Here is a 14,402-nt window from a genome sequence, read left to right as displayed (position 1 = left end):
AATCTATCGTTAATTCTTCCCACGATCGATTAAGAAAATTTCATCGAATGCCCATCCCTAGTTCACGTAACTGATTAGCCTTGAGCAAGTTTGCAAACTCTAATACATATATTTTTTAGAAAGACTGTCCTTGTTGAGCTCCATTGCGATACATTGCACATTGTATGAATCCTTAACTCTATTTCGATAAATATTACAGAATTGGATGTGCTTTTAGTGTACGTTCAGGGCAAGAGTTTAGTTTTGGTTAAAGCTGGGCTAGTAATTGATCTGATTTTAGTAGTGGCAATACCAATAGTACTAGTTTGGAAAATGTCATTGTTGTAATTCACTGATTCTCTGTTTCACACAGCTCTGTGCTCCAACACAATTACAGCGAGGTGTGAACTCTCAGCAGAAGCAAATAACTTTATTACCTTCTAAATGTGTAAATGGATTGTGATTAAAAAGAAGCTAAAAAAAAAAAGAATATGAATATAATGTGAACTTCATTGCTCATTGCTCTCCCCTTGTTTTAGCTAACGTTTCCTTCATTATAAACCAATTGGTAAGTTGGCCTGTTTTTGTCCATCTTAAACCCCTAATGGTGTCACACTTCTTTTCTCAGCTTTTCTGTCCTTGTCACTTGTGCTTCGTCAACTGTTCCTGTAGTGAGTGTGAGAGCAGGGGCCTCCGGCGGGCTGTGAGGTCAGCGGGTGCAGCGGGGAGGGGGGAGAGGTGGGAGAGGGAGGAGAGGGGTGGGTGCAGCGGGTGTCTATGACATTTTTACCGCAGGGTCACCCGGAGTTCCCCCCTCGCCAGACTACTGTGAGTGTTTAGGATCAGCGTTGGTTCATTGGAGTTAATCTGGTTCAAAGCACAGGAGAAGTTCGCCTCAGGCTTCTGTAGTTGTGAAAACCACTGGGAGACTGTTAAAGGGCTGCTGTTGTTGTTGTTGAAGCACAATTGATTCTAGTCTGGCTAAAGTTATGTTGTAATACTGAAGAAAATGCAGTAGTATTTGGACAGCATGTAGAATAATTTATCTGCAGTACTCTTTCTAAAGCCTGGATAACTAGAGAGATTAAAGGCAGTCAAGGCATTCAGAATAAACCAAATCATTCATAAAAATCACCCACAAAGAAAATCAATATAAGCTGCAAGTTACAACTTATGTTTTTGTTTGTTTGTTTTTTGATAAATTGTTATTCTATTGGTGTTACTTTTCTGGTGGGGGGTCCGTCAAATGTTTTTCTCTGCTTTTCTCTGCCTTGTTATTGCCTTGTCTGGAATGTTTCACAGTATGGTATTAAACCTTTCTATCTTCATGGAGACCAAACCAGACCAAGTTACAAGCCAATCAATTATTATACGTACTGTGCTGAATAACTAAAATTAAATGAATTGAATGTCTCTTACCATTGTAAATGTATAATTTTGATATATCATGGTGATGAATGGATAATAGTTCGTCTTTTACAGGCATCTAACTGTACCCCATCTAACACTTGCAGTGACTCTCATATTTACTTAATTTCTTGTGACTGCTAAAATGAATAGGTCTCTGGCAGCTTTGTTTTGTAAAGATGTCTAATTCTAATATGATTAGTTGATGCAGTTCTGTACATATCAGGCTTACTTAATAAAGACATCATGATAACAATTGTTAGTCCAACATTTATCCATGGGGTCATTTCATTTTCATGATTTCACTATTAACTCACATTGCATGTAAAATCTGATTCACATGACCATAGACATCTGCTAATACACTGACATCATCTCACTTTATATTGTCAGCTGCAGCGAACATTGTCCTGAAAGATTTTTACTCTAAAATGGCCACTTCTTTATCTACAACTCAGACATTTCAATTATTTCTTCAACAATAACTATTCTTTTAACGATTCACTTAGATCCAGACTGGAGCTGATATTGAATCCATGACTTTTCCTATAAGGACATGGTTTAATCCCCCACGTTGCTCACATATTATGGTTTTAAAGTCCATTTGCTGCTTTTTCATCCAGTAAATATTGATCCAAACAACACTTTCAACACTCTGTATATTAATGTACTAAGAGCCTGTTACATTAGGCACAGAAATGACTGCAGAGATCAGTAGGCTCAGACGCAGTGTACAGAGGTGTATGGAGGTCACTCAGTGTCATTAAGTTTAGGTCTTCTGCTTTTGCACCTGTATTATTAAACTGTCCAAGTCTGTCATCACCTCCTTATGAAAAAGGATTTAGTGAAGAAGCTGCAGGTTTAACTGAGTTATATTCTCCTCCCTTCTGTGAAGCAGAGTTGTAAAAATACCCAGCTACAACTCAATCAATACAACTATATACAACAAAAATCACATAAATAAAACAACATGAACCTTTCCTGGGCAGTTAAGGGTGTTTTTCATCTTTATCAGAGGTAATATAAGACCACATGGTGAAATAGTAAATAAACTACAATTATTTTACTACTTGCCCTGATGAAAACCACATGAAGGTTGAAATGCGTTGTTGTTCCTTACTGAATAATTGATTTTTACTTAACTTCAGAGTACCTCAGATCAACTCTCTCTTTTTATGTTAAAATAACATTCTGTTGTGCAAAATAACATTGCATTATCGTCACTGTGTTGCCAAAAATGCTATGTGGCCATTTCCTTAGTATTGAAATCAAGTTTGCATTTATAGTGTTGTATTAACTAATTGTGGTTTTTAGTTTGAAATGGTCGTTTTTGAATTTGAGTTACAAATGTGTTCAGTATCCTGCTGTTTGCCTTTGGGTTTTACTATTAGTTTTGTGTCTGTGCACTTAAGGACAATATTGTTTAGGATTATAGCATGGATTAGAATTGCTATGTAATACCAGAACTCTTTAAGTTCTTATATTACGCTAAATGGATTAATGTGAGCTTTTAACAATATAATGTTTTTACCTCCTACCTGATACCTCAAGTTTTGTTGCGTTTCATTCACACATGTTTGAGTAAGCCTTTATTATCTGTCTTCAAAGCTCAAAATGTGCTGTTCCAATGTCATGTAGGAATAGTTTTCAAGTTAACAGCTACATTTTACATTTTTTTCAGTAGAAATTGGCAGTTCTAGGTCTGAAATTATCCAAATGACTCGAGTGTATGGAGCTCAAAAACACAGTGAAGCACTTTCTGCATTAGCACATGACATCACAAAGTGGAATAGAGTGTTTTCAATTTGAGAGAAAGACAGGATTTGTGACACAAAACACACCTCCAGGCATGTTTGTGATGAGGAAACAACATCATAACAGATAAGACAGTTGCATAAAATGGGCCCTTTAAGAGTTTGTAGAGCATCTTGGTTCACAGTTGCTATGTCTGAATGATTTTTACTTTTATTTCATTCTGGGCTCTCTCTGTATCTTATCTTCTAGTTTAGCTTCAGTAACCCAATCTTCTATGTTTCAGTTCAACACTACAGCCATTGTACGATCACTTTAAAACTAAAAATATGACATAGTGTATTCAAGTGCAGCAGTGAACAGAGAGCTTCAGTAATGTTTTTTTATTTTTGGATGCTGACCCAGTCGCCTCAGGGCACACACTTCATCACTGCTGCTAGACAAACGCTTCACTTTTTGCTACACCATGTCAGAGAGAGCCCTAAGAGCAGTAGAAAATGAAATCTGGACTAAAAGGTTTCAGATTCATGTGTCGCTTTAACGTAACTTAAGGAAAGGTGAGTGAATGTGTGATATTTTTCATTACAAGACCAAGACCACAAAATATCAATTCTTGTACAAATGTTGTGTGTCTTGAGTTTTGACTTTGGGTCTTTGTTGGTAATAGAAAACAGGATGTGTTTTGTTTCATTCACACATGGTTAACACACAAACCCGGCATATTAAAGCTGAGTTCTTCTCTCCAATAGAAAACATTGTTCCACCTTATGACATCATGTGGTAATACAGGAAGTGCTCCACTGTGTTTTCAAACTCCATACACCTTTATTAGAATCATCTGGATAGTTTTAGCTCTGGAATGTCAGAAGAAGCCCCAAAGAGCAATAGAAACCTAAATCTAAAAGTTTTCAGATTCAACTTTACTCGACTTTAGTACTAGTCTAATATTGCATAGGCTATTAACTAAATATTTGTTATGACATTTATATAGGTGCATTGTGTAACGTTTCTGTTAGAGAGCCTGCTAGTTGCTTGTTTTCATGAGATTTTATTGCTGTGCCTGCAATGTTCCAAAATATGGCAGTAAACTTCATCAATCTCCATAGAGGCAAGCAGGAGACGTCTCCAGGTCAATTTACAGGTGAGATCTGTGAAGAGGTGACCTCACCCACAGTCCGAATGCATATTTTTAAAGTTATTTTTGAGCAATAAAAACAACCCATAATTTAATAGTTGCATCTTATATCTTTAATATGTGGAACATTACAGGCAAAGCAATAGCATCTCCATCCAGCCTGAATAGTTGCACAGTGTACCATTAAATCTGGACTTAAAGGGTTGAACTAAGGATTTTGCAGGATTGCCTATGGGTTTTGGTTGCAGCACATATAGGACACATTGTCATTCCCAGCTCCGATTGTTTGCGAAAGTCTCTTCCCTTCTCTCTCTATTTCACTACTTTCTTTTCCCTCTCTTGCCCACATAATATATTCTCTAATATTTCGAAATCCTTTATTTTTCCTCCGGCTATGAAAAAAAAGGGCCCGGCTGAACAGTTTTGGAAAAATATCAAACAGTGATTTTGTTAATTGGATTCGGTTCAGACTAGTGCACATTTTAAACAAATCCAGGAGCATTAACATTCAAGAGAAGACTGCAGCATGAACTGATATAGCAATCTGAGAATCCCATGCATTTTGGAACATGTTTATAGAAGACTAATCTACAAGGTCTACACATTATAAGATATTTTGATGTTTACGGGAGGGAATATGTTAAAATAATTAATGTTTTCTTTTGTTTGATTGGACAACAGCTCAGATTCCAGCAGGAACCACGAGTAGCACCTGTACCTTAGTTTAAAAACAAATAAATGAAATATGTCAAAAAATAAAAAGAAAAGAAAACTTCTCTTGAGGGACGCGTTATAAAATTCTCATACAAGTTGTCAGCATTTCTTCGGAGTGGTGCTGACACAACAGGCATATTAGGAAATCTCTCCATCTCTTTTATCACAGTTATGTAGGCCAGGAGACCCATTTGCATTTCATCCCAGTCTCGCCTTTCTACACGTTCAGTGAAGGCATTAAAATAACTGGAAAATACTCTGTCTTGATGGCACTCTTTGAAGCTTAAATTTAGGTCACTCGAGAATTACCAAACAACGTCTTTTGCCCCAAGAACAAGAAGTCTGCATTGGTTCATGTATATTAGCTGAAAGGGAGATTGGGGAAGCCACTAAATTTAACTAAATAGGCCACCAAGGTTTTGTTGTCACACTTTTCGGGCCAGGTGCTCTTCCTAATATTTGGATGGATTGAGTTCAGTGCATTTGTACACAGTGTTCTGCTTGTGGTATAATTGTAAAAGCCCATGCTGTAGGACAGTTGATTAAGCGTGTAGAAGCCAACACTTTGTTATTGCAGTTTTTTTTTTCCCACACAGAGTTCAAACAGAGGTTAGCACACTCGGATAAGGCTTTATTGAGTGTGAATAGAAGAGAATGTGGATTTGAAAACGCTGCTGTGATGCTGCGATAGTAATGGTGCAGTGAAAGAGCTAATATTACAATACTTGGTTTGTAAAAGTGTAATTGAGAATGGGGAAATGGGGAATGCCAAATTACATTGTGTTAATGGTGTGATGTTCTGGGGTGATTGGACAAATATTGTAAGATCGTGGTCATTGTCACTAATGTAAATGAATAAGTCTGGTTTTGATTTACGAAAATACAATATAATTTAAGATCCTATATTATATAAATAGATTATTGTGAGCTTTAAGTCCTGTTGGAATGTTGTTACCTCATCAAAAACTTACCTGGAGTTTGGTTTTGTTTCATTCACACATGTTTGAGAATCCATGAATTATTAGTCTGGCTATAACTCCAAAGCTCCAAATGCTCTGTTCCAACTTGTGATGTCATGTAGTGGTGGTTTTCAAGTTAGGAACTATCTCTTACCTTTTTAAAAAAATGTATAACATTTAAGAAAATACAATAATCAACATAAAAACAAAACACAAAAACATAAAGCAGCACCCACAACAGATACAAAACAACAACATTTTTTAAATAAACATTTTTAGTCACTATACTACCTCTATAACTACCTTTTACTTTTTTTTTGTAGAGATTCAGAATCCTAGGGCTGAAATTATCCATATTATTCTAGTGAAGCTGTCAGGAACTTAAAAACACAGTGGATCACTTCCCGTACCACTACATGACGGCACAAGGTGGACCAGAGTGTTTTCTGTTTGAGGGATTAATTTAGCCTAAATATGCAGGGTTTGTGTGTTAAACATGTGTGAATGAAACAAAACAAAAGTCCAGGTATGTTTGGGATGAGGAAACAAGATTCGTTATAACATAGATCCGAAAATAGTGTAATATGGGCACTTTAATCTTCTTTGGCCCCTAGTAAGAGCATTGCATCAGTCTGTAAACCCAGCAAATATGGGATAAGTACTTGATTCAAATACCCTAGCTTTTTAAAATTGATCTTTATAAAGAATAGCTATTAAACTCATCAAAATGTTCCGATGGTCATCTGTTGCTAGAAGTACAGAGATTAGGTCTGAAAAAACTTTTTAGTAGAGTAATTTAGTAGTCAACTAGTCAACAATTATTTATCTTGTAAATTGAGGTTTTAAAACTGGATTTATACCAGATAAAGTTACATTTATGGCATCGGAAGCTTTTATGGAAGCTTTTATGGGTTGATTCTTTTTGGCATTTTGACTCCATAATCATTCCTCAGACTCTTGGCACTAGAGGCGAACAGATTAACGCGGCTGTGTTACTGCCCCGCTAAGGCCCATCACTAAATATGACCCATGATCTTGATGACAGACACGTCTGGGTATTTTTACAAGCACTAAACAGCAGCATTTGAGGTAATTCCAGTAACCCAGGAGTTAGGAAGAGAGGCATGGCACTGTGGATGTCTAATGCAGGTGAGGTCTATTTGCCATCAATAAGGGAGAGCACCCAACAGTATTGTGTCTATTCAAGTCTGACCATGTATCCATTGTTATTATAACCTCTGATGTTGTAGGTCAGAGACAGAGCTATCCACAAAGAAATATTACCAAGGACCAAGCTAGAGGTGTCCTTAGAACATTAGTGCAGTCTCCCCATCCGATTTAGCTGCGAATAATGATAATGCATTGTATATTGACTTTTTTTCCTTCAGTACTTTTTTAAAGAAGACCTACTGTGCTTGTGTCTGCTGTGTAGTTATAATCTATGACTCAGTGGATCATTATGTTATAATTTGGACATTTTAATATACAGTATATTCATCTAAAATGAGTCAGCACTTCCAGTGGATAGCTACAAATCACAGTAGCGAGCAATAGATTTGTTTTCATCTGTACAAAAATGACTATGCAATGCTGCTGAATCCTAGACTGGCGCCACCTAGTGCCTCCGTTCAAATTAATTTCTCTCCAATGACTAGGTCACGATTCGGAATACACTAGACAGTTTGCAAGAACCCCAGAAGTGCGAGTCCGGGCACCAGCCAATCAGCAAAGAGCCAGACATTCTGTGTTGGCAACAATTCCGAGAGAATTGAGGATTTAAAGCCGGAACAAAGAGAATGTTTGGTGAATTTTATCAAGGGGAAAGATGTTCTTCCCCTTCTTCCTATGGGATTTGGGAAAAGCTTTATATACCAGTTAACCCTGTTAGCAGCGCATTACAACATTATGACCAAATGGCAGCGATTGGTTAAATTAAAAAAAGTACCCATCTACCATCGAGCGAACGAATCCTAATGCTGCGAGGTCAGACTGTTTCCATGAAGTGAAACCAGCTGATGAATTGGGCAAGCTGAATTCTGCACGTATTACCGATTAAAAATATGAAATTGTAGAACCAAGTATAAATACAGATCAGTGCCATTGGGTTGATTGGCAAAATGGCGTCATGGAGATAAGCGTTTAAAGATGACTGAAACATGCACAAATCACTTCAAATACAACTTTGGGTTTGATTTTGCACAATAGGTCTGATTTGCAAAATCTTTTGTCTGTATTTGCAAATATGATCATGCTCAGTAAACTCTGGCTCATTACAGCGTTTGGCTCAGTCCTCCTCATGTCTCATCTGCTCCGTCGTGTCAGTGAACCCCTGTCTGCAGCTGGGGCCAGTCTCACATCGGCATTCATTCTCCCTCAATATACACACTGTTCATTTACACCCATCAGATCTATTCTATCGTGCAGTGTATCCAAATGCATTGAGTTGTGCGTTTCTGTAGCCTGCATTTATAACTGTGCGCAATGTGTGTGTGCATGCTCCTATCCTCTCAAACTGTGGCTTACTCAACAGATGGCCTTTTCAAGCACACTCGGCTCTGGGCTACGCTTCTCAGTCCAAGAACACATTCACACAAACACACAAGCACGCATTTTAGGTTTTCATGCTTTTGGGGACGTTGACCTGCATTCATTTCCTGGAGACTGATCCTAACCATAAAGACGCACTGTGCAACTTTTCTGGTGGGGGGTCTGACACCTGCTTGTCTGCATAGAGATGTAACAGTAATGTTTATCTGTCGCTATGGAGACAAGCAGGTAATAAGACCAGGGCAAGATACAGGTCAGATCTGAATGAATGCATGTTTTTCAGTTTATTTCTTATATTAATAAAAAACAATTATAATTAAATGCAGGCTAGATAAATTAAATGTCATACCATTGAGTATTTCAGGCAAAGCAAGAACATCTTCATGGAGAAATATCACCAAAAAAAAGTTATATACTGGAGCTTTAACAGTGATTTGCCTAACCTAAACCGAGGCCTTAACCTAAATAGCCCATATCCTAACACTGAACCATGTTGTTGATCTAATCTTGAATGACTGAGCTCATGGGGACTGGGTTTTTGGTTCCCACAAAGCCAAAGGTTCTCATGAGGTGACTATGTATAGTACAGATTTTAGCCCGCACGATGTGATGAATATCTACCCACACATACAAGCACACACGCACACATGCTCACATGCGCACACACACACACACACACACGCACACATGCTCACACGCACACATACACACACGCACACACATAGCACTAGAGCCTCCTGCATGTAGAGCAGTGCCAGGGCAGTTGCATAATGAATCATTTGAGACAGACCACATTCATTACAAACAGAAATATGGCTTTTAGGAAATTCATCCTTTCAAATGTTTAATGGTCGGTCATACTGTTTGGAGCCAGTGGAACAGTGTAGGAGTCTTTGTGGATTAGTCTGTGTGTCTCTATGACTTATAGTCAAAATTAATAGTTGCTTAGCTGGAGTTATAGTTTTGGGCTACTCATTTTGTAAATTTTGTGAGGAATGCTTGTTTTTTGCACTGTGTAATGTTACTCCTGGTGGCCATATTGTTCTAGCCTGATTCATCAGCCGGTTTCACTTCATGGAAACCGTCTGACCTTGCAGCATTTCTTACGTTAGGATTCTTTCGCTCGATGGTAGACGGGTACTTTTTAAAATTTAACCAATCGCTGCTATTTGGTCGTGACGTATGTAATGCGCCGCTAACTGGGCTAACTGGTATATTAAGTTTTTCCCAAAGCCCGTAGGAAGAAGGACAATAACTTTCCCCTTTGCCTAAATTCACCAAACATTGTCTTTGTTCCGTCTTTTAATCTTCAATCTTGGGAATTGTTGCCAACACAGAATGTATGGCTCTTCGCTGATGCCCGGACTTGCACTTCCAGGGTTCTGGGATTCCTGCCCTATTAGCTGGAGAGAAATGAAACTGAGTGAAGGCACTAGGTGGCACCAGCCTGACTTGTATTGTTCTGCCTGGTAACTTCAATGTCATACTGTGGAACATTTCAGACCATTAAAATTTTCCACGGACACAAGCAATAGCAAGGCTGTTGGATTAATATCAGTTAAATGATGCTCTCTTTCTCTTTTTCAAATTCATCCATGTTATTGCAGGGAGATATTGGTTATTATAACATTTAACTGAGAATATGTGAAGTTATTAAGAGCATGCAAAATTAATATCTGGAGCTGTTGTGTTGGGCTACTCATTTTGCACATTTTTTGAGGAAATCCATGTTTTTAAAGGTGCACTATGTAACCTTTCTGCTGGTGACCCTATTATTTTGCCTGATAATTTTAATGCCATACTGTGGAACCTCTCAAAGCAGGTGCTCTCCTTCTCTTTTTCAAATTCATTCATGTTACTGCAAGGACATTGTGGTTATTATACCATTTAACTGAGAATATGTGATAAATGAATTAAATGTCTGTGTAATCCCTCGGTTGTTCAGGTAGGATCCATAGCAAAAGAAACATTGAATTCTGTACCTGAATTGAGCTGTGAAATGCCTTCACTCAAAAAACAATAACATTTGTCCAGTTGACAGAAATGAATTTTTCTTTTGCTAAATTATGAAGAGCATTTAGTCTCTCCTTTTTAATAGCACTTCTAACCCATCTCCTCTGTCAGACACTTCCAGAGATCTGCCTTCCTGTAGTCGAGTCAGCAGCTCGAGAGGATGTCTGTTTTTGGCAGTTTTGCATGAAAGGATTTTGCCAATTAGGACACATTTAGTTTGAAACCACAATGTTTTTATTATACGGTTACACTGAAGTAAAGGAGCCACAGCCTTTAGTAAAATAAAGACCACATTTTACTGTAATTATGGGTGTACCAATAAATCGTGCCACAGTGTTTCATGAAGCAGAAATGTGACAAAATGCATTGTGCAAGTGTCAATGTGAAATTCAGAGATGTGTCTTTAACAGGCACCACAGCCAGTCATCCATTTCAGACCAAATGGCATTCTTTCTGTACAGAGAAACAGTCTTTATGAAAGCACTTTTAAAACTGATTTGAATATAACACGAATATAATTTATCACTTCGATAGTAGTAGTTTTATTTGGTCATTTTGCAGCACTACAAAACAAAACAAAGCAAAACTAAACATAGACTACAAAACCACAGATCATGACCGAAAGGGTTTAGGCTGAAGTAAAATGTACTTATAATGCTTAACCCTTTCAAACAATGACAGAATTCCAAGAAAGAAAGGCATCGTATGAACAGCAAGTTTGCATTTACAATTTCACTTGTGGCATACTGTGTATATATAAAAGACAAAATATAAATTAAAACAAAGTGTAATCCATAAGTCATTCATTCCTATGCTCTACATCTTTCAAAACATAATGCTTTATACTCTTTTTAAGCTTCTTCTGTTAGACTTTTTTTTAAGTCATCACTCATATTGTTCCATATACTAACCCCTCTAACGGAAATACAATCACTTTTTTTTTTTTAGATCTTCTGTTAATTTTTTAATGATGCCAGTTTTGTTTTCGTTTATGGTCGTACAAACTAACAATAATGAGAAAGAAGGCACAAAATTCATCACCCATGATTGTCTCAAAACAAAATGCAATGCCAAAGAAATGCATGTGTCCAACTAATGAAATATTGCCTTGTGAAGGCAATATTTCTAGTCTTCTCTGTATTTATGTAAGATTTGATTTTTATATTGTTTTTTGAAGTGCACCAAATTAGTACAAGCTTTGATATGGTCATATAAACTATTCCATAAGTCTACTCCACATCTGGTAACACACATGCTTTTGAGAGTGGTTGAGAGAATTGTTTTTTAAAATTCATTTGACCTCTCAGGTTGTATTTGAATTCATTTGTGCGAAACTGTTTTTTTTTAATATACCAGGTCCCCAAATTTCAGCATCTTTGATTGGCAAAAAAGTGCATGTGTATATTCTCTATATCCGACTAAGTGAGCGATTCATATAATTTTTTTTGAACAATACGTCTGTCTTACTTTTATAAGAATCTCCCCAGACCTCTACACAGTAACTTAAATAGGGTAAGATAAGAGTATGGCAGATTGTATATAGGGCTAGGAGATATTTAGATTTGTTCATCAAGGCTAAATAAAATGCTTAAATGCTTCAAAACTGTAGTTAAATAATCTGTTTTTAAAAATGTCTTTGAAATCCATTAATTTCCAAATGTTTCAGTTTGATTCTTACTTAACTAGGAGCCTTAAATATAGTAATAAATACAGTTTAGGCCTACCATGTGCTACAAAACTGATACAATGAGATAATACTATAAAGAGATCATTTAAATCCCAATTTGTAACTTAAAGGCCCAGCAGGATAATGTTCTGAAGTTTTAACTGTATCATGCAGGTGATGGGACGTGAGAAAGTTACATAGTGCACTTTAAATTAAACTTAAATTGAACTCAAGATGACTTTGTGCTACTGCTGGTGGAGGAAAAGCGGTTGTATTCTCTCTTTGGAATCCACATAAGCCCAAAACAGTAACCCCAGGAGGACTACCATCTATAAATATATCTATCCTCTATCTTTCGTCCTCCATTTCTCTTCTCTTTTATCTCTCTCTCTTTCCCTCTCTCTCTCTTTCTCTCTCTCTCTTTCTCCTACATCTGTTTTTGCTCTGGGGCAGGTTCACGCAGGGTTCCTCCATTCTCACCTGTCACCTGGAGGTTTTATTTAGACGTTTTGCTGCAAGCTGCTCACATTAAGACCATTTGAACCGTGTTGTCCTGTAACCAGTCCTGACACTCATTATACACTCTCCTGTGCTGTGGAGCTACCATGAAGCGCTGTGTTCACTCTGATTTTAGCTCTCATTAATCTACATTATTTCTTTTCTCGCCCTTTGCTATCTCTCTATATCTGCCTTTCCCTTTGTTGAAAGTTAAATAGTTCAGTTGGTTTGTTCTGTACATTCAAGTGAATATACATTGTGTTAAAGTTGTTGCAGCGTTAGTTTCACATGGTTCAGAATCTAAAAAGAAGTGCAGCTAAAATTGTATAGGTCATAATGACTTCGCTATTCTTTGTCACGTATATGTTTAAGCAGCACATATAGCTAAAATTATTTAATTGCGCAAAATCATGTATGAAAGTTGGTTAAAATTTTTGAAAAGAAAAAAAAACTATTATTCCTATTACAAAATTACACTGCACACAGAAATAGACTTGTTGAGTGAAGTAATAGCACTTAAAAGGAGGATTTATTGATTTATTTTACAAGACCACATACATTTTCTTTGACAAAATAAAATAAAACAACCAAACCTTTGTTGTTTCTTTCTGTGAATCACCAAAATCTCAGACAGCAGCAAACTTACAGCGCAAACATAAACATTTATCTCCCCTTTATCATACTTCTTAGTAAAACCTTGCATTGACTCTTAACGTCTGTGTGCTGTTCTCTCTCTTTTGCGCCCCCTGGTGGTGTCTCATCAGGAAGCCCCGGCCGGTGTCCCAGCTCGTCACGCAGCAGCAGGTCACACAGCAGTTTGTGTTGCCGTCGCAGCCAAAGAAAGAAAAGAAGGAGCGAGTGGAGAGAGAAAAAGGCGACCGAGAGCCAGCACTGAAAAAGAACAGTCACAAGAAGATGAGGTGAATCCCTTACACATCTGCTCACTGATTTTTAATACAATGCTTTTATCTTTAGGAATTTTTTAACGTTGTAAATGCTTTCATGTATTTACGATAATACATGGAAAAATAGGTCCAAGTAGAATTTCTATGACAAACTTTATTGATCCACAAGGGAGACTATTTAAAAAAATGACAAAATGCACTGATTGGATAATTTAACAAAGTTATTGCCCTTGTTGATCAATGAAGTTTGTCTAATGCTGGGTGTACACTATGCGATATTTTCAATCATTTCACTCAGCCCCAGCTCAAACTGTACAACCAAATTGCAGTGTTTAAAAGTTCACAGCCCACGATTCATGTTCTCACACTATAAGAATTACTTCAACAGTGTGAAACCCTCACGAGAAGTGGCTGGATTTTAAACAGGTTTGATATTCTTGCGACCGACGATTGCCAATCAGGAGCTGGTCGTGAGGTATTAATCGGTTCTCCTTACCCCATGTATACTACACCAAGCACGACACATTATTAAGCCAAAGCTCGGCTCAATCCCAAAAACAGTGGCACGAGTGAAAAATCGTCTCAAAAATTGCACAGTATACGTCTGGCTTAAGTCTAAGAACTTCTTCAGTAACTTTATTGATCATCTTGGAATTTGAATTTTGTATGGTTGTAAATTAAGGATTGTCCAGTATGGATTTTTGAGCCAGTATTCAATGTTTGTTAAGCTATTGTGGCCAGTACCCAATATTTGCCAATATCAATATTAAGATTAAAAAGAACGATATTGGAGTGCTGCACTGGATCAAAACTTACACATACAGGTG

General features: G+C 37.2%; 1 protein-coding gene across 1 annotated transcript in view; it reads left to right on the top strand.

Annotated features, from left to right (window-relative positions):
• Positions 1-14,402, top strand: part of yaf2 (YY1 associated factor 2) — a 30,662-nt gene that overhangs the window by 13,924 nt on the left and 2,336 nt on the right. Inside the window, exon 3 of the mRNA XM_020926502.2 lies at positions 13,435-13,590. Within this exon, the coding sequence (XP_020782161.1) occupies positions 13,435-13,590 (156 nt within the window). The remainder of the gene's footprint in view (positions 1-13,434; positions 13,591-14,402) is intronic.

This window comes from Boleophthalmus pectinirostris, unplaced genomic scaffold (assembly GCF_026225935.1).
Source record: "Boleophthalmus pectinirostris isolate CB_2022bp ecotype Guang Dong unplaced genomic scaffold, ASM2622593v1 HiC_scaffold_18, whole genome shotgun sequence".
Taxonomy (NCBI): Eukaryota; Metazoa; Chordata; class Actinopteri; order Gobiiformes; family Gobiidae; genus Boleophthalmus; species Boleophthalmus pectinirostris.
Note: the sequence above shows the minus strand (reverse complement) of the source record. Positions and strands in the feature narration are given on the sequence as shown.